The sequence below is a fragment of the Triturus cristatus genome, chromosome 1_2 (genome assembly GCF_964204655.1).
Source record: "Triturus cristatus chromosome 1_2, aTriCri1.1, whole genome shotgun sequence".
In the NCBI taxonomy this organism is placed as follows: Eukaryota; Metazoa; Chordata; class Amphibia; order Caudata; family Salamandridae; genus Triturus; species Triturus cristatus.
Window position 1 is genome coordinate 729,836,803 of NC_140580.1, and position 27,195 is coordinate 729,863,997.

Here is a 27,195-nt window from a genome sequence, read left to right on the forward strand (position 1 = left end):
CTGTTGAGTACGCGGCTGTGTTTCTGCTCTGCCCACAACCTCCGTGGGGTTCCTGGGTGCTTACCTTGAGTGGTTCCTTGTGTTCCCAGCTCTTCTGAGTTTCCTGGTCCAAGTCCTGACTTCGGTCGCAGTTTGCATTCCATTTTTTTAGTATATGGTTTTGTCTCCCCCTGGAGACCACTGTATTTTGTGCTTACTTACCTGTTTGCAATTGAATTATTCTTGTGTATTTGTGTTTATATCTCCATGTAGGAGATATACCAATGTGTTACTGAGTGCGGTGTAATAAATAGATTTATTTTTATATATACACTGTGTGGTTCTTTCTCGTTTACACTACACTACATGATTAGATACAGTAAAACAAGGAGCACAACTCTGAGGGACCAGAGTCTTCTTCCTCCCACTCGAAATCGTCTAGGTCAGGTAAAAAGCATCACAAAAAACATAGAAGTTGAAGCATGCTTCGTCTTCACCCCGTTCGTCACCTGACGAGGCGGAGGAGTCTCTGTGTTTGAGGCCCAAATCCGTGGAGCAGGTGCCTGGGTCAGTATCACGTTTCCCTCCCTTTCTGGGGCCAGGAGTGGCCCCTGCCCAGTTAACAACCATTTAAGACGCCATGTGCGCCATATTTGGTTGGCCTGACTCTGCAGGCGCACCTTCCAGCCCCACATGCTCATCAGAGGGAGATTACATGGGTTCAGCACCGCCGGCTCCGGCGTCCAGGACTCCTCTTGGATCTGTTCCCGCACCGGCGCTGGTCGTAACCCCGTAACCTTCCCTAGTGCCGCATCCGACATCTAACTTCGGCTTCGGCAGCGGTGCCTACCCTATCCTTATTCTGGATGACACGGAGCCTGCTGGGCGTCCACCTACTCCGAGACTGGAGCCGACTGAGCCGTTGGGCTCCATGTCATACCCTGTGCCTTATTCTGAAGGGCTGGGATTTGTTGAGGACTTGAAGCAGCAGGATCTCTTTGAAATCTCGCTTTTCAATGAGGAACCCGGACTGGTACGAGGACCTGGGTGATACCAGCGACTTGGACACTTTCCCAGAGCCTAGCATGCTGTCTCCTCCTAACCTGGCTATGGAGGAGGGAGCTTCATTTGCAATGGTGGTGTGTAGGGCTGCAGAGGTCTTGAATCCTGCATCTTCCCACGGTGGCGGTCAAGACCAATGTCTTGACGGAGGTCCTGCAACCTGGTGTCTCCATCTCAAAACCCTTGCTGCCATTTAACAAGGCCTTGAAGGATGTTCTTGTGGGCACCTGGTCCAAGCCAAGAATGGGGCTCCAGTGAACGGAACTATCACCCGCTGTTGTCGCCCTGCACCGGGCGGCCCAGCCTTCCCCTTAACGCATTCAACCCCTGAGAGCTTAGTAGTTCAATACTCTACTTCCTGTGGTGGGATCCCTTCCGCACCCCCGTATAGGGAATCGAAAATGATGGTCAGTTTAGGGTAGAAGGTCTTCTCTTCCACCAGCCTTGCATTGCTATTGGTAAACCCTTCAAACCTTTTGGCCCTTTACTCTCATTTGCTATGGGAAACTGTTGCACAAGTGCTGCCACATGTCCCGGAGGAGGCCTGGGCTGTCATCTCCCAAGCTGTTGAAAACAGGAGAGATGCAGCAAACGTTGTCATCCGCCATGGTCTCCACACGAAAGACTCTCTGGGCAGAGCGATTTCCTCAACGGTGACTGTTTGGCACCATGCCTGGTTGAGAATGCCTGGCTTTTCAGGGGTGTCCAAGCCTATCTTATGGGCATGCCCTTTGATAGCTGTCATCTATTCGGGGACAGGGTTGACGCGGCGCGAGAACGCTTTAAGGAGTCACGGGCTACAGCCAAGTCCTTGGGCCTCTCAGTGTCATCCCGACCTGCATCCGCTTTTCGCTCCTGTCGTAGCTACAGTGGGGCGCGTCCAACCGCACCAACCATACTCCATCCAGAAGACCGCACAAATTCAACAACCACTGCGTGACTGCGGGCGCGGTTCACCCCTACCCCGCGGGTCTGGAGAACAGAAGTCAGATCAGGCCACAAACCCCTCCCCCCGAGCCTTCCTAGTCCGACACTCCCAATTCATGAGCGTCCAGTTGGTGGCAGGATAAGCCATCACCTCCACCACTGGTGGGATATCACCTCGGTCATATGGCTTTTGCAAATAGTCTGAAAGGTCTACTCACTCCCCTACAGGACTACCCCTCCTTTCATTTCTCCAACTTACAATCGGCTGACAGAGGACCACCTGCTGTGCTCGCTCTTGCTTTGTTCCTGGGTTGGCCTGGTCCTGACTACAAATCTCTCCCTTCTCTGCATGGGGGCACGCCCTTGATCTCTGGGGTGCGTACTTCACAGCCCCACTCATGTTTCGACTTATCCTTGGTCCCGAAAGTTATCTTGTTAATGGTGCTGCAGGCCTTTTCCATTGATAGTCCATGGCTGACATGTTAGTGACTGCTAGTTTTAAAATACAATTCTGGAACGTCAACGGGCGGGGAGATAACGTTTTATGTGTGGTGGTTCTCAAATGCCTGAAAAGACATTCTCCTGATTTGGTTCTCCTTCAGGAACTCATTTCCAGGTCAACAGCTACCATTCCCTGGACACATGGGGAATAAACTGGTTGCTCATGCAGGTTACACCAAAATCTCTAGAGAGGTTGGAATCCTATTGCGCAAATCTCTGCCCTTAACCATACAAAACGTTTGGCCCGATACACATGGGACGTATTTGGCTCTTTCGGGGCAGTAAGAGTGCACTACGCTCAATGATATCTCACTCTATGTTCCCCCGCGGCTCCACAAAGCAGATTTCTCTGATCGTAGTGCACTCCTTCTCCTGCTTCCAGAGGGGAGCTTGATATTGGGTGGAGATTTCAATGCGGCCCTTTGCGACGCCGTCGAATGCTGGCCCTCTTCCCAACCGGGTCTGCCCACAGACTATTGGCTAATTTTATAGAGGCTCTTTGTCTGGTAGCCATACGGCAGGCATTTCAACCCGCAGCTCATTTGTACACATTTCACTCAGGCACCCACAGCAGCCACTTGTGCATCAACTATATATTCACCGTATCTCATCAGCTCCCCTGTTTTCGGGAGGTACACCATCTCACCAGAGACATCTCCATGACTCCACAGTTTGGGCAACTTATGGTCCAGTTGATCGAAATACTAATCGACGGATTGTATTCATCCCCTGGTATTTTAAGGTACCCGACATCCACACAGGCCTCCTTAAGGTTACCGAAAAGTACTTTGATGAAAATGAGATGTTGGTGCTCTCAGCGCAAACCATATTAGAGGCATTCAAGACAGTCATGGGGGGGTCAAGGCCTGTCTCTAATAGTGGGGCACAAAAAGGAAAAGCAAGCACTTTTGGATATGCTTGAGATGGAGCTTCTGGAGTTGGAATCCCGTCTCCCTGATACTGAACAAGAAGATTTACAACATACCTTATCCCTGAAAAAAAAGAAAAAGAATCTATAGAGGTGGCGATGGAGGTCGTTATCGCGAAACCCAACACTGCCTTTATGAGGTGGGCGACAAGGCTGGGGAGCTCCTGGCCTGGCTTGATAGATGGTGTTGACGCATCGGGGATAGACAGGGTGTTGCTAATACCTTCGCGGCCTACACCACTCACCTATACTTCCTGATACTAACTGCTGTGGCCAAGGAGTCTTGAGCTGTTATTGGACATCCTGCTGCCCTGTCTTTAGCATACAGACAGGGCTCTCCTTGAGCAGGAATGATGCAGCCCTCTGGGACCTCAACTCAGGAAAGGCTGTGGGCCCTATTGGCCTACCTACATAACTCTAAAAACGGACTGCCTCAAAGGTCGCTCCCCATCTTCTACAAATGTTCCTCGAGTGTCGGAAATGGGGCATCTTGCCCATGGAGCAGAGGCTGGCCAGTATAGTTGATATTTGCAAGGAGGGCAAACCAATGGAGGAATGTGCTTCCTACCAGCCCATTTCACTGCTGAATGCAGAAGTCAAGGTCTAGCCGAAACTTTTTGCGACGCTCTACTAGATGTAGTTCGGAATCTGGTTCATCCTGATCAATCTGACTTCATGCCGGGGAGAAACACCTTACTTAACTTGCAATGTTTGCATGGGGTCTCGGGCCACGCTGCTACGATCCAGGAGGATGCCCTGGTGCTTTCCATAGATGCGTGGATGGTCTTTTATACCATTGCGTGGCCCTTTCTGTTCAGTTCTGACTAAACTGGGCTTTGGCCCTTGTTTCCTGTCCTGAATACGGCTCTTGTACACTGAACCCTTGGCCCAGGTGACGGTGAATGGCTGTGTTTCCCCGATGTTCACACTCCGACGAGGCAGGAGACAGGGTTGCCCTCTGTCCCCTTTAATTATCGATGTTTGTCCTGATGCCGTTGGCTGCTTGGATAAGTATCGACCGCTTGATTAGAGAGCTGAGTTGGACCTCTGACTGGGAGGACAGGATCTTCCTTTATGCGCATGATATCCTGCTCTATGTTGCTAACCCGCCTTTTACACTGGACAGAATAATTAATATATGCACCTTGTTCCGTCGCTGTCCCAGTTACACCGTTAATTGGAACAAATCTGTGATATTTCATCTCCACTGTACTTCCCCTCACCTGCCTAGCAACTGTGAGACTCGGATTGTCACGGAAGGTTTCAGTTACCTGGGGATCTATTTTACCAGGGACCATCAAGTTTTCAACATCCTTAACCTTGAACCGCAACTCACTCGCTTTCGATGTGATGTGCAACACTGGCGATCCCTCCCTCTGTCACTATCGGTAAAGGCCGCTCTGTTTAAAATGATGGCTCTTACCCGCTTTTCATATGCGCTTCATAACACACCATACCGCGTCCTGACCTGTTATTTCCAGGCGATCAATAGTGCCGTCCACATGCTGCTTTGGGTTGTTGGCCCCCCACAAATTGCCCTTAAAAAGCTGATGAGGAGCTGGTACGATGGGGGGATTGCCCTGTCCAATGTCCAGAAGTACTATTGGGTTGCGCAGCTGGTCACCGTTAACCATAGGGCGATCTCCCGGAAGACAAACATGCATATCGGATGGATAGGAGGAACATGCAACCCTGGGGCTACCTCAGAGCCATCTATGGGAGAACCAACACCAAGTCTGTCCGATTCCGACCACAGTCACACTCACCATTTGGCACATTGCCCTAGATGCTCTGAGGTGGCAAGGTGGACTTACACAGGGCACTCCTCTGTGGGGCACAGCACAGTTGGGTACCCTCTCCACACAACACACTCTGATAAGTGAGATCTGATTGGCCTGTCTAGGATGGCAGACTTGTGAGTGCAGGAAGGGTGGTTTCATTTGCAGACCTAGAAGCAGAATACCGATTGGCTCCCTCTGAAATCTGTCTGTATCTCTAGATCTGCCATGCATTGCAAACAGCACTACCAAAGGATGAGGACCTCCCGGAATCCTCCCCGCTTAAAAATAGATTGTTAGATGGGCACATGTCTCGGAAGGCCATCTCCCTTACCTATCGTAAACTATTTAATAATACCCCGATGCCCTGATTCGTCTGCGTGAGTACTGTGAGCGAGACTTGGTGGGTCTGGAGGATGAGGATCGGCCTGATGTATTGTCATCCTCCAGGGAGGTGGCCCTCAGATACAGATTTCGACTGGTGCACCTAATATGCTACATAAACGGTGTAGGAGGCTGGCTTAGTATGTGTTGCACACTTATTTAAGTGACGCACCCTGCACTAATCCAGACTACCCTTAAGGTGATATTAGTGTTCTTAGACAACCATAGAAAGCTCTCTAAGTGTTAGCTGTGGAGAGCAGACTTCAGGCTTAGTCCAGAAGGAGTGTTAAGCAGCTTGTTTTACCAGAACTAATCATGTAGTGTAGGTACAACGAAAAAGAACCACACAGTGTAGTTAGAAAAATGTTTATATTTATTATACACATTCACTAACACATTGGTATATCTCCTACCCAGAGATATCAACACAATACACTTTAAATATAAAACAGGTAAGTAAGCACAATTACACAGTGGTCTCCAGGGGGAGACCAATCCATATACGAAAGAAGTGGAATGTGAACTGCAACCGAAGTCGGGACTAGGACCAGAAGACTCAGAAGAGCTGGGAACCCAAGGAACCAGCCGAGGTAAGTACCGAGTAACCCCACGGAGGCTGTGTACAGTGTGGATACACAGCCACATACTCAATGCAAGTCAATGGGACAGTCACGATTGCAGCTTTTATGAAGAAGGACCCTTCCCAGTGGATCCTGAAGAAACCCAGTGGAAGACAGAAGGTTGGAGAGTCACCCCACCTGTGGATACCCCAGGAACCAAGATTCTTACACCAGGGAAGCCGGGTTCATAAGTGCGAAGTGACGTCGGAAACCGCCGTAGACCATAATGGAGGACTTCGGAAAAGATGCAGCTGGCGAAGAAGGTGAAATCCAAGGACGGGTTTTTGAAGAGGAGTACCTGTAAGCAGAGGGGACAGAGTCTATGCCACTCGAAAGTGACTATTAGGCACGGAAGACCAATGACCAACAATGCCGGAATGATGATGGTGACCATTGTTGCTGCAGCTTGAGGACCAGGCGATGTTGTTTACGAGTTGTCCCATGTCGTATGTCGAGAACCAGTTCGGTGTACGTCAGGAGCACCAACCATCCTTGGCAGAAGCAAAAGACCTGGTAAATGAAGAAGGTGCAGTGTCGGGACCGGCAAGGTCCAAGGGACTCACGAAATGCAGGAGAGACAGAGCAGGACCCAAGCAAGAAGGGTAGCCCACTGAAGCCAAAGAAAACCCTCAAGAGAACCCACAGGCCGGAGGCACTAGAGTCGCAAGAAGAACTCAAACAGCTCACCAAAGATAAAGGCCCACGGTGCAGAGGATGCGCTGAAGATGAAGATCTTGGCAGGAAAAGATGCTGGAGGATGGAGCTTCTTGTAGTCCGAAGATCTCTGGAGGACAGAGTCAGCAAGCCTTGGCAATGGTAAGTCAACGCGGTGCACTGAGGTTCTGTTCTAGCGGTTCCGACAAGGTATACTGGCCTCAAACTTGCTGAGAGGACAGGTCAGGCCTCGAGGGAGTTGCAGAGCCACCACCTGTGTTGCTGAGCCTTTCCAAGTCCGTAGGACCGCAGGAGCAGCAGGCCGGTCAGCTTGGTTGCGGTGTGTACGGATGCAGGGGAGTGACTCCTTTGCTCCAAGGGAGATTACTTCGGGTGTCCTTGCTGCCCACAGGCCTGAAGAAGAACCTGGATGGATCACAGGCACAGACAATACCGAATACTGGTAGGACGACAAGACCAGGAGCAGCAGGAGTCTTTCTTGGTGCAGTCTCTGTTCCTAGGCGACATCCAACGAAGTCCAAAGTGCCCTGACGATTGAAGTTGAAGTGGTTTTGGGTTTGAATCTTGTCCCACGACGAATCTGAAGAGCCACCCACTAGTAACCCCTTAATTACCCTATGGAGAGTGTTGGGACGATTCAAGGATGCCTCCCAAAGGAGTGGCTGGACAGAGAGACGGACACTCCCATGTCCTTTGTTCAGTTCTGTCCCAGAGCGGGAGCCAACTTCTCCCTAAACTGGGTTAAAACTGGAGTATGCAAGGAAGGCACCAAATGTGCCCTCCAAAGCAGTCTGGTGGCAGTGGCAAGAGCCCCTTCCCAGCCCAATACACTAAGTCCTGCCTGGAAGGTGGTCACACCTCCCTGTGGCAGGATACCAATTGTTCTGGCTTCCCCTGCTCAAGCTCAGCTCAGCAGCAGGAGGGCAGAATCATTTCTGTGGTCGGCCGCAGCACTAACTTGCTTTTAGTCCCTGAAAGGCTGGTACCGGGAATACGGTGGGGCACCTTAAGGGAGCCTCCAGTACATGGTATCCTACATCCAACACTGGAATTGGTGTTGGGGTAGGATTCCAATGCTTTTTATACCAAAAATGACTGGTTTCGGTGCATCAAATATATAGGTAGACATCTTGTAATTGACTTGATGTCCACTATATGTATTAAATGGCTGACTGCACTTTACAAAGCCTGGGGGAATTAACTCTGGGGTTTGAAGAGGGGCCCAGCTCATGCTGGGGTACCCTCACACTTGTAACCAAGCACCCTGCCCTCCGGACTGAAGAGCTTGCCATAGCGGTGACTTAAAGGTTTTAAGTGTAGTGACCTCAGATATAAGGAAACTTTTATCTGTTTTAAGGGGTGCTAGACCAACTTACACAGGTTGCAATGGAAGGCCAGTAGTCACAGTTTGAGTGGTCTCTCATGGGTGGCACAATACATGCAGCAGCCCATGGGAGACCCCTGGTGTCTCTATGCCCTGGGTACCTTAGTAGCATATACTAGGGACTTACAGGGTTACATAAGCAGCCAATTGGTAAGGTACCAAAGTATTTACCATGGTTACATTTAGGAAGGATGCACAGTGACTGGGATCCTGATTAGCAGGATCCCGTTCAGACTTGTCAAAAAACAGAATAACACCAGCAAAAAGTTGGGGGTGACCAAGAAAGCAGATCCTACACAAGGCGGATTCAGCACTAGAGCGCTTCAAATGCAGCAGAGCTACTTCCAAATCCTTGGGCTTGTCTAGGGCCCCTCGTCAACCACAATCCTCCTTCTGCTCCTTTCATGGTTACAAAAGGGGTCTCCAGACGTGCCCATACAATCCCAGCCACCAGAGTCAGCATGCTTCCCAGCCTTTTCGTGGCCGAGGGCACGGGTCCCAGTAAACATGTGGGACAAGTGGCCAGTTGTGGGGTCAGTCAGTCAACCCCTCTTCCTGGCAGTCGATGCCTCCAAGCCTCTTTAGTCTGACCTCAGACCATCTTGGGCACCCAGTGGGACGCAGGATATGCCATCTCCTCCCCCTCTGGCCTTCAGTAACATCAGACTGTTGGGTAGTAAAAATAGTCCAAAAGGGCTACTCTCTGCACTTTGCCCCACCCCCACCCATTCCACCTATTCACAATCAGCTGACGGAGAACCATTTCTCTTTGCTCTGTCAAGGAGTGCAGTCTCTCTTGCCCAAGTGAGCCATGGAGAAGGTGCCTGCATCACAAGTAGATTTTGGTTGCTATTCCTGCTACTGTCTGGTGCCAAAGAATGACGGAGTACCTACTTGAAATGAAGAGCCTTCACAGGTTTCCTGTATTTAGTGTAGTTTTATTCATATCACAGCATCCCAGCAAATACAGCTTCAACAACTCAATCTTCCTTGTAATAACCGCTCCCCACTAGAATCCTCTCTCATTTGCATTCTACTCGTAGCTAGGTGACCAACCTGTGACATCAGCACTAGATATCTCTACATATCTCCCTTTTTTGCAACAAATAATATTAAAACATATATATAGATATATAATGATTATATACAACATTTGTCAAACAGAATTCTATCTAAGGTGGCACACAATACATTACTTATATTCCTTACTAAAATTCCTATTTACATATCTAAAATACATTACAATTAACATGACGTGACTAACCATCTTACTGATATCCTCTGGCATTTTTATGGTTGACACACTTTACAAATATTTCCTAAACTCCAAGTTGTACCATCTTCTAAGTCGACAACATTGGATCTCACACTTTTGACTTGAAAGGGTCCAAGATATTTGCTTTCCCCTTTTCGGACCCACTCATTTTTCCGCACTACTACCCAATCTCCTCTTTGGACACACACTCGTTTTACACCCTTCCTAGAATCATATATCCCTTTCATTTTTTCTTGATTCCCTTGCACTTTTTTTGATATTTCCTCACGGTCAACCCATATTTTTTCCTTCCTACATAACCATACAGGACACTCTTTCTTCCCAGGCTCCCTTCCTTTAAGTGACACAAAAGGAGCTACTCCTGTACCAGAATGGGGAGTAATTCTGTGCATCCACACCATCTTTCTCAATTCTTCTTTCCACGATAATCCATTAGCCAGTGATAACTGTATGTTATCCATAATTATTCGGTTAGTTCTTTCCACTAAACCATTCGCTTGTGGTCTGAATAAAGCTACTCTCTCATGCACAATTCCCAACTTATTTAAATAGTCCACCATCTCTCTTGATGTGAACTGCACCCCATTGTCAGTCACAATACTCCCTGGTAATCCCTCATCCAGGAAAACCTTCTCAAGAAACCTTATGACATTGCCCGTACTGATTTCCCCCATAGTCTGAATCATAAACCATTTGGAATGATAATCTACTAGGACTAGGATAAACCTATCCCTCATTCCTAATTTATTAATCGGACCAATGAAATCCATGGACAGTTTCTCCCAAGGTTTTGTTGGAAACTTGGTACATTCTAAAGGAGGTTGACGTACAATTTTTGATTTGTCACTATTCTGGCAAAACTGACAATCTTTTACTAAAGCCTCGACATCGCTATCAATTCCCGGCCACCAGAATGATTCTCTAATCCTTCTTTTAGACATTCCTTGACCTGGGTGACCCTCATGAATTATTTCCAAAATCTGCTTCCTTACTTCCTTCGGAGGTATGATCTGCCACCTTCTCATAATGTTTTCACCACAAAGACTTAATTCTCGCGAATTACTCCTATCCTAGATCTTTGCCTTCTCAGCCTCTTCTTGAAGAAGAAGTTAAAAATGCTCATGCTCACCCATGTTTGGTCTGCCCTGGATCTGGGAGACTAGATGGTAACGTTGGTCTTGCAGGAATCTTATTTCCACATCCCTGTCCTGCCAGCCCACAGAAGCTAGCTCCGGTTTATGGTGCCACAAGCTTTTTAAATTAGCTGTGCTCCCCTTCCTTACATGCGCCTCTCAGGTGTTCACCAATGGGATGGCGGTGGGCACAGTTCATTTGCAGAGGTCAGGGATTTCTGTCTTATCCTACCTTGAGGACTGGTTGTTGAATGTGGGCTCGCCCCAGGCAGTCGTCCCGTACATACTACGGCAAACCTCTTGCACTCGTTGAGGTTTGCTGTCACACCTGACTCCCTCACAGACGCTCTGTTTCCTCGTAGCTGTTCTGGAAACTGTTCAGTTTCTGGGTTATCCTCTTGAGCAGGGGGTGCAGGATATTCAGGCTATGATACCAATGTTTCAGCCTATATCCTGGGTATCTGATAGAGACTGCTAGCCGCAGATTCCTTCACGTAGAATTATCCCCAGGCGTGAGACTGGATCCGGAAGCTTTTTTGCCACAGCATCCCTGCGCGCGGGTGGCGACACCATTCGACTCCGCCCAGGCATCGTCCGCGTACGTGACGTCAGCGAGGTCACATAAGACCCGCCCCGGCGCGCCCACATCAGTTTTTTCCTTTTCCTCGTGCAACGCGGATCCGTTCCTTGCTACGGGCCTGTTTAGGGCCCCCTTTCTTCCATTCTTTTTGGCGGAACAGTGTGCGAATGCCTTTGGGCTTCAAAACTTGCACGATTTGTGGGCGTCTTATGTCGGCGACGCCAAAAGTTGAAGCCGAAGTCGCGGCGGGAGCGCCGAATGAAACTTCTCTCGGCACGTCTCTCCAGATCAACGTCCTCTCTTCGGTCTGCTTCGGCGACGGCTTCAGGTCCGGCCGTGGTCGTCGTCCTCGCTTTTCTCCAATGTCACGTGAGCGTCGCTCCCCGGTGGGTAAGTGTTGCAGTTCGTCCCTGGGGACTGGTTTCCAGCCTACCGGGGGCGTGGACTCTCTGCGGGTAATGCGGCCCCGCGTGCCGTGTTACCCACCGTTTCCCGGTGTTAGGGCATCGCGAATCCAGATGGAGACTTACACGGCGGCAGCGGCTTTGCAGGCCTCGCTAGCGTCTCCTCCTCCTTCCCCTCCTGGGGCGTCGGCGTATCCCTCGCCCTACGCAGGGCCATCCGCGGCACCGCCGGTGGCTCCGGCGCCAACTGGGTCGGATCCAGGCTTGGAGTATGTGGTGCTGTTGGGGTGCGGCTCCTCTGGGACACCTCCCTCTGCTTCGCCGCAAACTCCAGCGGGGGTCCCTGTGGTGTCGCAGGAGGTCGCAGGGGCTTGGGCCGGTTCCCCGAGCCCCTCTCGGTCCCTTGGCAGGGTGGTCCTGTCTAAGGCCGAGGTGAAGCCGCTACGGCGCCGGCAGCAGCTAGACCGTGCGGAGCCACAGGGGTCGGTGGACTCTCCTTGTCCCGCTCCGGGTCGAGGCCGAGGGCGGACCCCTCATCCCTCTCCGGGCCCCTCTCGTACCTCCCCACAGACGGCTGCCTCGTTGGAGGGCGAGTCGGAGGTTGTATCGTCCCTGGCGCCGCCACAGGGGTTGCCGGGTGACCTTTGCCTCCTTCTGGGCCGCAGTCGGCGGAGGGCTTCCGATCCCTCCCCGGCCCATCCGCAGGTGGTTGCCTTGGCGGGGGTCGGGCCGGCGTCGTCCCGGAACCGCTCCGGGGCCAGTGCGGCTCCAGCTCTACTCCGGTCCCCGCTCCGGTCTCCGGTGCGGGGTGACTTGGAGGTCCCTTGTCCGGTGACGCCGGATGGCGCCGGCGTCCTGCCTCAAGCAGCGGACTCTACGGATCTGCGCAGGGGTCGTACCACGGATTCGTCTTCGGACGCTCCTTCTTCTCCGGAGGCAGGCTGCATATTGGTGTTGTCTTCCCCAGAGACTGTCGCCGTGTCGTGTCCTTTTCACCGGCGTCGAAGGGTGGCACCCCGCCCTTTCTGAGGCAGAGGTGTTCGTCGGAAGAACGGCAGGTCCCTCATTCTTCGGCTCCTCCAGACTTCCAGGTCTGGCCCTTGCCCGCCCCGCTTGGCCTCGGGGATGGCCGCCTTAGTTTACAGCCATCACCTATGGAGGAGCTGCTTTCTCCACCGCGGGGCCCTACGGATGCGGGTGCGGCCTTCGCTCACGCGGTGTCCACGGCTGTGGGCATCCTACGCATGGGAGACCCAGTGGCTCACTTTCCAGCAGACCATCTGTTGGAGGTCCTCCACCAGGGCTCTGGTGGGAGGGAAATCTTGCTTCCCTTTGAAGGTTCGCTCCTTTCTGCCTTGACAGGAGATTGGAGGCGTCCTGCCTCCGGTGACCCGGTGCCTCCGCATCTTCTGCACCGGCACCTTCCGACGCCGCGTGACCCGGCGTGTCTTTCTCTTCACCCCTCCCCCGCCAGCCCCCTTTTGCGGACTGATTTTCCCTCTCTGCCGCCCCTGTTGGCTCTGCCGCCCCGAGAGACCTGCTGGCTGGACACTTGGGGACGCAACTTTTTCGCCTCTACCAGCACGGCCCTGCGTGCCCATAACACCTTGTGTGTGCTGGCTAGGGCCTCCTCCTGTTTGTGGGACTCAGCTGAGTCTCTGGGGTCTGCAGTGTCCCAGGAGTCTGCTCAGGTAGATTTGTGGCATCATGCATTGGATGGCCAGGAGCTTGTGGCGTTTATTCTCCGCTCCGCTCTGGATGTCTCTGAGGTGCTGGGCCGGGCCATGGCTTCCTCAGTCACTCTCCGTCGCCATGCTTGGCTTCGGGACCGCGTCTTCCCCGAAAATATTCGGGAGAGGCTCATTGATCTCCAATTTAATGGAAGCCCGTTGTTCCATGCCCCAGCCGACTCCGCTATCCAGAGGCTCTTGGCAGGGCTCTGTCCTCCTCCTCAGCCTTGTCCTCCTCCTCCTCCGCCCCCTACTCAGTGGCTTCTGAGTTGGGTTGCTTCTGGGCCTTTTTAGGCCGGCTGGTTGTGGAGTATGTTTTTCTGGCCGTTTACGTCCTTCCATGGGACTTTGGCATTGTTGGCTGCTGGACGGCCCTTTTGTTGCTGTTTTCTGCAGGAGTTGTTGCGTAGACTTGGCCCTGAGATTGGGCCTTCTGCTTGGGCTGCTTGTCAAGCCTACAACGGGGGTGCTTTTTTTCCCCGTGGTTCTTTTGTTTCTTCCTCTGCTGCGGAAGATCTTCCAAGAGGGTTCCCATATCTTGGGACTTCACGTGCCCTATGTGGGGTAATGGTAGCTGTCATATGGCTTGCGCTCTGCTGGAGGGTTCTGGTCGCCTTCGGGTACCTGTTCTCCATGGTGTTTACGTAGGTTGCTTTTGCTTCCTGAGGTCGTGTGCGCGGCCACTCGTAGTGGTGGCCCGGGCCTCTCCTCCTCTTCCTGCTCCCGTTCTGCGGTCTGGGATGTTCCTGTGTTCTCCCTTGCCAGGCGTCGCCTACTTGGCCTTCCTGGGGCCTCGGGCTGTTCTTCTTGCTTCTGGGCTTCACTGCCGGCATTGTTCTGGCAGGCAGGCTGCTCTCCATCTGGAGTGGGCTCGCCTTCTTCTCCCTAGTTTCCTTGGGCCCTCTAGGCTTCTTCTTCTTCTTCTTCTTCAGTCTTCCTGTCTTGGCATTCGGCGGAAGCTATGTTGCCTTATGGGGGAGTGGGGTGCTTCGGCCTCTCAGTCCTTGCCCTTGGTTCCTCTGCTGTGAGTGTGCGAGCCTCTTCAGCCTTCTTTCCCTCCTACATCCCCTTGGGGTTGTTGGGGTCTGCTTGTGGGGGTTCCCTTGGCCTGGCAGGGGCGAAGTTCTACCTGGTCCACAGATCTGGTCCCCTGTGGGGCCCTCTGTCCTGCATTGTCTGGTGGGGTCCTTTCGCAGACCCTCCTTCCCAGGGAGTATTGCTAGGGTATCTATTCTACGTGAAGGAATCTGCGGCTAGTAGTCTCTATCAGATGTACGAGTTACTTACCTTCGGTAACGATGTATCTGGTAGAGATGATTCTAGCCGTAGATTCCTTCACGGCCCGCCCTTCCTCCCGTATTCTGCAAGGACCCTTGGGTTGGTCTTCGGTACTCGCCTCCAGGTGTGGGGATGTGTCTCCTGTGAGTGCCTTCCTTGTTCTTGGCGGGTGGCTCCGTCTGGGGGCGGTTCATTCCTCCTTTGGTTCTTTGGAGGATGGGGTTCCGGTGCCCTGCTGCTCTGGCTACTCCAGGTTTGATGGGATTGCTTCTATCCTTGTCCTCCCTCCCCTCCTTCCGTTGCTATCCTCTGTTTTGAGGGTCCTCTGGCCATGTCTTGCCCCTGTCCTTGTGGGTGGTTGGGGTGGCTTGGAAGTTTGTTGTCCCTGTCTGTCTTGGGACTGGTCCCATTCCTTGCTCAGGATGGGGGGGGGGTTGCCTACGTGTGCCATGACTTTTACGTATGCTCTTGCCACCGGGGCACAGGGATGGGAGATTGTCTGTGCTGGCAGGGTGACTGCGCAGGTTCCTGCTTCTTCTTCCCTGCCCTTGGGTTCTGTGATGTTGGCACTACTCTGGTGGTGTTTTTTCACTGTTTCTTTCCAATTTTTCTGCTCTTCGCACACTGTTCCCATGCTTCCACAGTTTTTTATCTGGTGATTCCGCGTTGTGGTGCGAAAAGTTCTCAGAAGAAAACTGATTTGGGCGCGCCGGGGCGCGTCTTATGTGACCTTGCTGACGTCACGTACGCGGACGACGCTTGGGCGGAGTCGCGTGGTGTTGCCCCGCCCCCGGCGCACCGGGATGCTGTAGCAAAAAGTTTCCGGATTCAGTTTCACGCCTTGGGATAATTCTACGTGGCGGAATCTGCGGCTAGAATCTTCTCTACCAGATACATCGTTACCGAAGGTAAGTAACTCATACTTCAGTGAGACTTACTCTGAGACTGTTGGGCCTCATGGCCTCCTGCACCCTGCTAGTGACATATGCCCGATGTAATTGGCAGGCTCTTCAGTGGGACCTGAAGGCCTGTGGGCGCAACATCTGGGAAATCTCCCTGACATGGCCCAGATCTTGGCAGGAACTGTTAATGACCTGACGTGTTGGCTAACGAACTACAATTCGGTCAGTGGCCGACCCCTCTCCCTTCCTCAACCAGAGTTGACTGTAGTGACAGATGCATCACTTCCGGGCTTGGGTGGCCACCTGGGAGAGGTGGAGATCATAGGACTCTGGCCCCTGCCGGAGTTAAAGCCTCATATAAACCTGTTGGAGGTTCAGGCGATCCGATTGGCATTAAAAGCTGTTCTTCCTTCGATCAAGGGAGGTCTGGTGCATGTGTTCATGGCAATGCCACCACCATGTGGTACTTTCACAAGCAGGGTGGGGTGGGGTTATGAACCCTGTGTGAATAGGTTCTGCACCTCTAAACATGGCTGGAATGTCAGGGCATTTCCATGGTGGTTAAACAACTGCCAGGCTCTCTGAACGCCTGGGCGTACAAACTCAGTCAACAATGCCCAGCGGATCACAACCCGGAGGTGGTCCAAGGTCTCTTTCAGCAGTAGGGAAAGCCTTGGTTAGATCTGTTTGCCACTGCAGAGAACGTGCAGTGTCAGCAGTTCTGTGCGTTAGAGTTTCCAGGGCAACTCTCGCTAGGGGATGCTTTTCTTCTAGAGTTTAGCTATGGCCTTCTGTATGCCTTTCCACCAATACCACTCCTGCCCAGAGTTCTCAAGAAGATCAGGAATGACCAAGCCCAATTAATTCTTGTGGCTCCGGATTGGGCACGGAGAGTCTAGTATAATGAGCTGATAAACATGACCATCGGTCCTCCGGTTAGTCTGCCTGTTCAGGAGGATTTTCTGTCGCAGCAAAAGTGAAGGGTTCTGCCCCCCAACCTGTGCACCCTCCATCTCCATGCTTGGAGATTGAGCGGTGATAGTTGACAGCTTTCGACCTTCCTCCTGAAGTCTGTGATGTTATTCTGGCAGCCAGGCGTCCCTTCACCGAAACAGTATACGCCTGCAGTTGGAAAAAGTTTGTATCCTAGTTTGCCTCCTTACAATGTCTACTCCTTATCTGCACCTCTCTCAGGAGTTATTTTGTTTGCACTCTTTGGCCCACCAGGGCTCTGCTTTGGGCACTATTAAGTGTTATCTATCTGCCATCTCGACATTTTTGCGGTTGCCGTACCAGCCTTCTCTTTTTAAGTCACTGGTTGCGGCTAGGTTCCTTAAGGACTTCAACATATGTTTCCACCTAAGCTTTTTATCATGCCTCAGTGGGACCACAACCTGCGCCTTACCTTTCTCATGTGTGTACCATTCAAACCTCTATACAATTGTCCTCTTTGGTTATTGACCATCAAAACTGCCTTTTTAGTGGGCATAACTTCAGCCAGGAGGGTCATCGTCATACCAGCACTCTCAGTACACCCTCCTTAATCCACCTTTTACCCCGGCAAACTTGTCCTCCTTGTCAAAGGTTGTCATTCCTTTCTGTGTAGGCTAGAACAGCTCCCTGTCTACCTTCTTTACTCCACCTCATTCCTGCAAAGAAGAGGAGAGATTCCACCACTTGGTCCCAAAAAGAACATTGTCATTCTACCTTGACCACTCAGGAGAGTTCCGGGTGGACAATCAACTCTTCTTGAGGTATGTGGTAGCAAAGAAATCGAAAGCTGTACAGAAAAGAACCATGTTATGATGGATTGTCCTATGTATCAAGGTCTGCTACACAATGGCCTAGAAACCTTACCCTGTTAGATTGCGGTTTCACTCTACCAGAGCCAAGGCTGCGACCACTGCGTTAGCGCTCGGCATTCCTCTTCTGTATATCTGCTAGTCAGCAACGTGGGCATCACTGCACACGTTCACAAAATATTACTGCCTGAACATTCAGGTCCGTGGTGACGGGCACTTCACCTGTTTGGTCCTACAGGATTTTTTGGTTTTGTCTGATTTGCAGGCCCCACTCTGGGGGGTATTGCTTGGATATCTGTTCAAAGGTAATGAATCTGTGGCTAGAAGTCTCTATCAGATGAACAAGTTGCTTGCCTTCTGGAACGCCTTATCGGGTAGAGACTCTATCTAGCTGTAGATCCCGTTCTTCCTCCCGTCTCTGTGAACAGGTTCAAGTATGAGGTACACCCTTTTCTGTCCCTTAGCCTTTTTCATACCAGTGGTCAGTTCCCATCATGGCTCCGTGCTCCTTGGCATGGAAGGTCGCAAAGATAACTGATGGCAGCGCACCAAGGTGGCGACTATATAGGTACCATACATGTCAATTCTGGTGCGGAAGATGCCGGCATGGAACAGATTGATTCCACCTAATGGTGTGCAGGGTTACTTGTAAAAAATCTTCCTGATCCAGTCTGACACTTGGGGATATTCAAAGGTAAGGAATCTACAGCTAGATAGATCCTTCATCAGATAAGGTGTTACAGAAAGTAAGTAACTTGTTTGTCGCTTCTGGTGTGACCGACGCGGAGCCGAACAGCATCATCTACTAGCACGCAGAGGTACTTCTCTAAAAGTTTCTGACTCCAGTCTGATAATTCTAGAGTAAGGAATCTGTGGCTAGATTGATTGTCTACCAGAGAGAGATATTACCGAAGGTAAGTAACTTGTTCTTTAGGTATGCTGTCCCATAAATTTTTCGTAGCCTCATTGACTCCTTCACCAAGGTCTGCCATTGCCATAATACATGTCCTGAAGCATGGCCATGATATTTGGAGAAACCATTTCCCTGAGCCTGCCATCTCAGAGTCCAATGCACAATCAATACAGAACTCTCAAGGACTGACAAGTTTTTATGACTGGGAATCTCTCTTCTCAGTCTGTGGTGACAATGGTGGTTTACTTGAAGGGCATAGTAACATCTTGCAATATGGAACAAAATTGTGTGGAGCGATATATAGAGAAGATATACCAGTGCAGTGGTCTCTCCATGCGGCAAACCAGTGTCTTCATGATCTGAAAGAGACATGTTAGTGATAGATTCCTTACCTTAGAATATCCCCAGGCGTCAGACTGGATCCGTAAAGTTTCGCTTAGCTGTACCCCTGCGCGTCAGTAGGTGGCGTCGTGCGGCTCCACGTCCGTCACTGGCGTCGTAAGCGCTTAGATGAAGCCACGGAGAGTACGTAGGCGCCACCCATGCGCGCTGATGTCCGTTCTTTCTTTTTCCGCGCCAACAAGCGCAGATTCCGTTTGAGCACGTACCTTAGTCACTTTTTGACTACTATTTTGAGACTTTTTGTCTCCTCTCTTTTCTCCTGGTGCACGTTGGGATGCCCGGCTTTAAGTCCTGTGGGGCCTGTCGCCGGAATACGTCAGTGGCGGACCCCCACGATGTTTGCCTCTACTGCCTGGAGACTAACCACGACTGCCGGGATTGTCGAGCCAGGGCCCCCAAGGCCTTGCGGGAGCAGCGTAGGAAGTTGCTGGAGGTCCGGCATACGTCACGCCGCTGCTCCGGATCCAGGGGCCATTCCCGGGACCACTCGTGGGACCTGAGCCATCACACCTCAGGCTACAAGTCTTAGCCTTCGGATTCCGGTAAGCGACGCCATAAAAAGAAGTCAAAGAAGCGTGTTCGCTCTCCGACGTCCTCCTGTCGCTCCCCGGAGGCGGACGCGGGGGACAGGGGCTTCGTCCCGGCGGCTCCCCTGGAGCCTGGGAGTACCGCGGCCTACCCACCATACCCAGGTCCGTCAGCGACTCCCGAACAGGTGCAAGAATTCCTTACTACCATGGACCGCCTTTGGGCCCCACCGTCCCGTGTCCAGATCCTGTTGGCCCAGCGGCTCCGCCACCGGCACCAGCCCCGGCACCACAGGATCCTGCGCCAGTGGCTCTGGCCCCGGCGCCACGAGGTGCGGCGTGGCCGGCTCTGGCACTGCCCTCGGCGCCACACTGGGTGCCGTTTATTCCTCCCTTGCCCCGGTTCCAGGACCATTTTGTTCCGGCCTGGGATCCGCATTGGGACACGGCGCCGGTCCGACCCTGGCCGGCGCCGTTCGTCCCTTCTCCGGCTCCCTCTACGCCAGAGGCGGACGAAGACTGGGAAGGGTCCGAGGACCCTCTTGCCCGGCAATGTGACTCCGAGCAGGATAGGGTGGACGACTTGGAGGAGGCAGGCGACCTCGATGTCTCCTCTGACCCGGGGTTCGCCTCCCCCCCGCCTACGATGGAGAAAGGGGCCTCCTACACGATGGTCCTCCGTCGGGCGACTGAGGCCCTCAATCTTGACCTCCCCACAGTGGCCTTCAAGACCAACCTCCTCACCGAGGAGCTCCAGATGACATCTACTTCGTAGGAGCCGTTGCTTCCCTTCAATGACACCCTTACCGACGTCCTCTTGGGCACTTGGTCGAGGCCGGCCACGGGGGCCCCGTGGATAAAAACATTGCCAGGTGCCACCGACCAGCGCCCCGCCTTTTTGACTACTCACCCTACGCCTGAGAGCCTGGTCATTCAGGCCTCGACATCACAGAGTGCTTTTCCTACGGCCCGCCAGACAAGGACTCTAAACGGCTGGACCAGTTTGGGAAGCGGTTGTTCTCTTCGGGCAGCTTAGGGCTGCGTCGGTGAACACCGCCTGCTTATTGGGCCGCTACTCCCACGCGGTGTGGGATGCCGTTGCTCAGGTGTTGCCTGAGTGTCCTGAGGAGGTGCAGGCTGTCCTTTCTCAGGCAATTGCTGAGGGTAAGGATGCGGCTAAGTTCGCCATTCGGTGTGGGTTGGACACCGCTGACTCATTGGGCAGGGCGAGTTCTACAACTGTGGCGCTGCGACATCATGCCTGGTTGCGTTCGACTGGATTCTCGCCCGATGTCCTCAGCTCGCTCATGGACATGCCCTTTGATGGTACCCACCTATTTGGCGACAAGGCTGACAGTGCCCTCGAGCGCTTTAAGGAGTCGCGGGCTACGGCCAAGTCCTTGGGCCTTTCTACTAAGAGCTCGCCCTCTCCTGGTTTTCGTTCCTTTCGTGGCCAAAGTAGAGGCAGTCAGGCACGCCTGTCCCCTAAGACTGTGCAGAACCAGGCCCAGCGCTGCCGGGGTCGCGGTTTCCGCAGGGGTGGGTCGAGGAACCAGTGTGCGGGTCCGTCCACCTCCATCCCCGCTGCGTCCGCCTCCAAACCTTCCTGAACTGAGCTTCGGGGAGCATCCCACGCCGGTGGGTGGCAGAATCCGCCACCACGTCCCTCACTGGCGCGAGATTACATCAGACAAATGGGTGCTGCAGATAATCTGTCATGGTTACTCCCTTCCCTTTCAGTCCTTCCCTCCTGCCATGCCACCGCATGTCGGGGGATCACTTGGCTCTTCTCCGACAGGAAGTCATGGCCCTCTTGGCCAAGGGGGCCATCGAGTGCGTTCCTGGACCGGATGTAGGGAGTGGTTGTTATTCCCACTACTTTCTGGTCCCCAAGAAGGACAAAGGGTGTCTGCGTCCTATCTTGGACCTCCGGGATGTCAATCGCTTCCTCCGCAAGGAGAAGTTCAAGATGCTGACTCTGGCTCAGGTCTTAACTGCCCTCGACCCTGGAGACTGGATGGTAGCGTTGGACTTGCAGGACACATATTTTCACATTCCCGTCCTGCCGGCCCACCGGCGTTACCTGCGGTTCACGGTAGGCCAGGAGCATTTTCAGTTTGCCGTGCTCCCCTTCGGCCTTACCAGCGCCCCTCGGGTGTTCACGAAAGTGGTGGTGGTGGTTGCAGCTCATCTGCGCAGGTCGACAGTGTCCATCTTCCCCTACCTCAATGACTGGTTGTTGAAGGCAGGCTCGCCCCAGACAGTCGTCACCCATCTTCAGACTACAGCCGACCTCCTGCATTTGCTGGGGTTCTCCATCAACGTGCTGAAGTCGCACCAGAGTCCCTCTCAGAAGCTCCCTTTCATCGGAGCGGTTCTGGATTCTACGCTGTTTCGGGTTTATCCTCCCGAGCAGCGAGTCCGGGATATTCAGGCTATGATTTGGATCTTTCAGCCTCTGTCCCGGGTTTCAGTCAGGATGACCCTCTGGCTTCCTGGCCTGATGGCCTCCTGCATCCTGCTGGTGACTGATGCCAGATGGCATATGCGGGCTCTGCAGTGGGACCTGAAGTTCCAGTGGGCGCAACATCAGGACAACCTGTCCGATCATGTCCAGCTCTCGGGGGGCACTGCACAACAGTTGCGGTAGTGGCTCACGAATCGCGATTGGGTCAGTGGCAGATCCTTCTTCCTTCCCCAACCGGAGCACACAGTGGTGACGGATGCGTCCCTCCTGGGATGTGGAGGCCTCTTGGGAGGGACGGAGATCAGAGGACTTTGGTCTCCGGCAGAGTCCCAGCTCCATATCAACCTTTTGGAGCTTCAGGCGATCCGGCTTGCACTGAAAGCATTCCTTTCCTCTGTCCGGGGAAGTGTGGTGCAGGTGTTCATGGACAACGCCACCGCCATGTGGTATTGCAACAAACAGGGCGGGGTGGGGTCGTGGACCCTTTGTCAGGAGGCTCTCTGCCTCTGGACGTAGCTGGAACATCAAGGCATTACCTTGGTGGTTCAACACCTGGCAGGTTCTCTGAACGCTAGGGCGGATGAACTCAGCCGCCAGTGCTTGGTGGATCATGAATGGTGTCTGCACTCGGACGTGGTGCAAGGTCTCTTTCAGCAGTGGGGAGAGCCTTGGTTAGATCTATTCGCCACCGAAGAGAACGCACAATGTCAGCAGCTCTGCGCGTTAGAATTTCCAAGGCGGCACTCGCTCGGAGACGCTTTTTGGTGCGAGTGGAGTTGCGGTCTATCGTGCGCCTTTCCGCCTATACCACTTCTGCCCAGAGTGCTGAAGAAGATCAGGCGCGACCGGGCCCAAGTTATCTTAGTGGCTCCGGATTGGGCACGGAGGTTCTGGTATCCCGAGCTACTCAGTATGTCAATCGATCCCCCGATACGACTGCCTCTTCAGGAGGACCTTCTGTCGCAGCAGCAGGGGATGGTCCTCCACCCGAACCTGTCCAGCCTCCACCTCCATGCGTGGAGATTGAGCGGCGGCAGTTGAAGCCATTTGACTTGCCTCCTGAAGTCTGTGATGTCATTCTGGCAGCCAGGCGTCCCTCCACAAAGACGGTATACGCCTGCCGGTGGAACACATTTGTGGCATGTTGCACAGCAAAGGCTGTGGATCCCCTTTCCGCCCCTCTTTCTGAGGTTCTACTCTTTCTTCTTTCTTTGGCCCAGCAGGGCTCTGCTTTGGGCACCTTGAAAAGTTATCTTGCTGCAATCTCTGCCTTCTTACGGCTTCCTGATCAGCCTTCTCTTTTCAGGTCCCCTGTTGTTTCACGTTTTCTCAAAGGCATTACTCACATGTTCCCTCCTGTCCCCTTTGTAATGCCTCAGTGGGTCTTGAATCTTGTTCTGACCTTTCTGATGTGCGCTCCTTTTGAGCCTCTTCACAATTGTCCCATTCGTCTTCTGACCCTGAAAACTGCTTTCCTGGTAGCTATCACCTCGGCTAGACGGGTGAGTGAGCTCCAGGCTCTGTCATCTAAGCCCCCCTTTCTTTCTGTTCTTCTGGACAAGGTTGTCCTCCGGACTCGTCCTTCTTTTCTACCAAAAGTGGTGACCCCCTTTCACATCAGGCAATCTGTCACGTTGCCCACCTTCTTTCCGCCTCCGCATCCTTCAAAAGAGGAAGAGAGGCTCCACCGTCTGGACCCAAAACGGGCGTTGTCCTTTTATTTGGACCGCACCAAACAGTTCCGGGTGGACGACCAACTTTTTGTTGAATACGTAGGAGCTAAGAAGGGGAAAGCGGTACACAAACGGACCATCTCATGGTGGGTCTTGTTGTGTATTAAACTTTGTTACTCCTTGGCAAAAAAGGACCCTCCTGTTGGGCTGAGGACCCATTCCACCCGGGCCACAGCGGCTACTACTGCCCTGGGCCGGGGACTTCCCTTGCAGGACATCTGTCAGGCGGCGACGTGGGCTTCACTGCACACGTTTGCCAGGCACTATTGCCTGGACAGTCAAGTCAGGAGAGATGGCTACTTTGGCCTTTCTGTTCTCCAGGACTTTCTGGTGTGATCTTGGTTCGCAGACCCACCACCGGGGTTGGTATTGCTGGGGTATCTATTCTAAGGTGAGGAATCTAACTAACGTGTTTCTTTCAGATGAACAAGTTACTTACCTTCGGTAACGATGTATCTGTAAGAAACATTAGTTAGTTAGATTCCTCACCGACTCACCCATCCTCCCCGTTCTGCGAACTGACATCTAGGGTTAAGGCTATCCTTTTCAGGGCCCTAGATTTTTTGGCACCAGTGTCGGTCTCTTGCATGGCTCTGCGTTCCTGGTGCGGAAAGCTATGTACAAGAACTGACGTCAGCGCGCGAGGGTGGCGTCTAAGTACTCCGACGACGTCATTCCGGCGCACGACGCCAATGACGGACACAGAGCCGCAGACGACGCCTAGCGACGCGCAAGGGGTATTGCTACAAAAATCTTTCCGGATCCAGCCTGACGCCTGGGGATATTCTAAGGTGAGGAATCTAACTAACTAATGTTTCTTACAGATACATCGTTACCGAAGGTAAGTAACTTGTTCTTTATGCACGATAGGAACAATTTGTCCTACAAGCTTGATAAACCTATAGCCAATACATAGGATATGCCTACTCAGCTGTTGCAGATAGTTCCCTTCCCACTCCAGACGTCTCTGGGGAAATGTGAGTAGGGGTCTCTGAGAATAGCATGACTGAACTACTCAGATTTGACCACTAAATAGGTACCAATCCAATGTTGGCGGCGCCATGTCGTGTAGTTCCTATAAGCCTATATAGGATCTGCGCGTTTAGACAACTTACACTGTAGGATTGGTGTCCAGACTGATTCTAGACACCCTCACCGGGTATGTTAGCCTGTATGCCAGCTAGCTCACAGTGCCACTGGAACCCCTTTTACCAGGGAGAGAATAGATCTTGGCAACTATCGAACATGATAACTCTGTCCCATCAGGGATCGTGGAAACAGTGCATTACTTTTCGCTCAGTCACACGTGCTCACTTTGCCTCAGAGAGATACACAGAATAAACAGTAGAGACGTTTCTCAATAAGCATTTATTGAACCCGCGTAATTCTAGTGTAAAATAGGTGTGCTGAAACAACCATAAGACAGTAACAGATATAAATGATTATAAGCACCAACAGAGTAAAAGGATGGTAGACTTCTCCCATAGTGCTAAAACAATGAATACAGGCAGGTATTAAAATACGTGACAGTAAAATACATACTTCTACAATGCGATCCTAAATAGATGTACCTAAGTGTACCTAACATGTATGTAGGTGTAGAGCCAAGAATCCCTCTAGGATAAAGTCAACCCCATTACCTGAAGTGAGAGACTGTGGGACCCCGTCTTGGTCTTGAGATGGACACCCCACGAGGGATGCCAGACCACTGTGAGCTGGAGTGTCTGCGTGCAGGAACCTCAACGTCTCGTTTCAGTGTGTCAGCACATAAGTCCTTTTCTCCGCTGACTACCTCAGCAAGATATGGTGTTTATATACCCAAAGTGGTACCCTTGGGGTTCTACCTTGCTGTGTCATGTCGAACTTAGGATTATGGAAGGAATTACCCTTATACATAGTTAGTATGCAGGAGATTGTAGTCCTGCTGAGTTTCCAAGAAACCTCATGTATAATTGATGAGGCTGGTTTTCAGGGCAAACTTCACGTCCGGTAAGCAGTACCGTAACTAGGTAGAAGGTCAGTCCCAAGAACCGTTATTTAGTTTAATGGTATTGGAGAATATAGGTGAAAGGTTGAGTTGCTACTTGAGCCTATATTGGAGTACCTATATGAAACATAACAATCCTGGATGGATGGTAGGGAGGAGCTGTGCACAGCCTCACCCTTACACCTAAATAGACTGTGTCCTGTCCCCACACAAAACGCTGCATACCCCCTATAGTGAGTCAGTAGCCAGGGTAGGAAGGGAGAACCTCTGTGCACTTTAAAGACCATTTTTTGTAGTCTCCCTCACTTCAAAGTCACCACTGGGCATAGGAACTGGACCCCAGACCCTACTACAAAAGTACACTTTTGGACAAGAGGATACCCTGCTAAGAAGGACTGCTGTGCTGCTGAAGGGCTGCCACTCTGCTGGACTGCTGCTCCAGAAGAACTGCTTTCTTGCTATTCTGACCTGCTGCCCTCATTGCCTGGCTGAGAAGGACTGGACCTGCCTCTCTTGTCCGCAGAGTGACTCGAAGCTGGCTTGCCTCCTGATCTGAAGTCTCAGAACATTAGACTTCCAACCATCCTGCTCCTACACCTGGACCATTGGAAGTGGGCCTAATATCTTTGATTCAGCATTGACGCATCCTCTGCTGCGAGAGCAGAAGCGACGCATCACTACCATTGCGGGAGCAGAACAGGCGCATTGCCTTCAGAACCAGCACATTGCCCTCGGAACCAACGCGTCACATTTCGGAACCCCCACATTGCCCTCAGAGTCGATGCATCACCGCTGTTTCATGGAGAAAAGCAACGCATCGCCTTCGCAGTGTGTGAGTTGTTGCCGACGCATCTCTTCATCTGCTCCCTGCATCTTAATGTAATCGTCAACACAACAAGGTACTTTCTCAGCAGGCCATGCCTGGTCCCTATTGCGGGCCTGCGCTACATCGCAGTTGGCCTGTACATTTGGCTTTGTCCCGGTCCAGCACGACCAGGTATCCCAAATAAGAGCTTATAGCTCCTAAGTGGTATTTTTCGGTTTATGCTTTAATAAATCATATCTCAAGCTCTACTTATTGGATTTGTTGTTGTTTCGGTCTTGTTTTATTTAACCCCTTCGACGCGCATGACGGAACGGTTCCGTTATGCACGTCGGTTGAGCTGTGCGCATGACGGAACCGTTCCGTCATGGCCCCGCCCGCGCACGGAACCTTCAGCACCGCGCGGAAATCCGCGCCGCGCTGAAGGGGTTAATAAATTAAAACTAAGAGCTGCTTTTCTAGCTTAGTGTGGAATCTTTTTGTGTTGTGTGTACACTGTTTTACTGTTTGAAGTGTTGCACAAATACTTTACACATTGCCTCTTAAGTTAAGCCTAACTGCTCTGTGGCAAGCTACCAGAGGGTGAGCACAAGTTAATTTAGGTTGTATTTGTGATTTACCCTGACTAGGACTGTGGTTCCTGCTTGGACAGGGTGCATACCTCTGCCAACCAGAAACCAAATTTCTAACACGTGTATTGTAATACCAAGAAATCATCACATTTTGAGTAAATGTCTTTGTCACTAGATGACAACTGTAAGCAACAAATAGAATTTCCATTAAGAGTTAATGCAGTGAATGTATGTGCTGTAATCTATTAACCCTTTTTTTTTTTTTACAGACCTTAATTTTGTCCAGCATGTTGGGTCAAGCCCAGAAGGCTTTGCTAAGTTAACTCTTTCTGGTGATTACTACAACCGAGCACTTTCAGGTATGTTTATTTTGAAAGTATCTATCGAAAATCAAACGTATTCATTTTCAAAATTATTTTATAACATTT

General features: G+C 51.9%; 1 protein-coding gene across 2 annotated transcripts in view; it reads left to right on the forward strand.

The window, feature by feature from the left end:
* Window positions 1-27,195, forward strand: part of VPS13D (vacuolar protein sorting 13 homolog D) — a 2,738,381-nt gene that overhangs the window by 1,115,617 nt on the left and 1,595,569 nt on the right. For both annotated transcript variants that reach the window (XM_085608633.1, XM_085608634.1), the window contains exon 37: window positions 27,037-27,126. In XM_085608633.1, coding sequence (XP_085464759.1) covers window positions 27,037-27,126 — 90 coding nt within the window. The remainder of the gene's footprint in view (window positions 1-27,036; window positions 27,127-27,195) is intronic.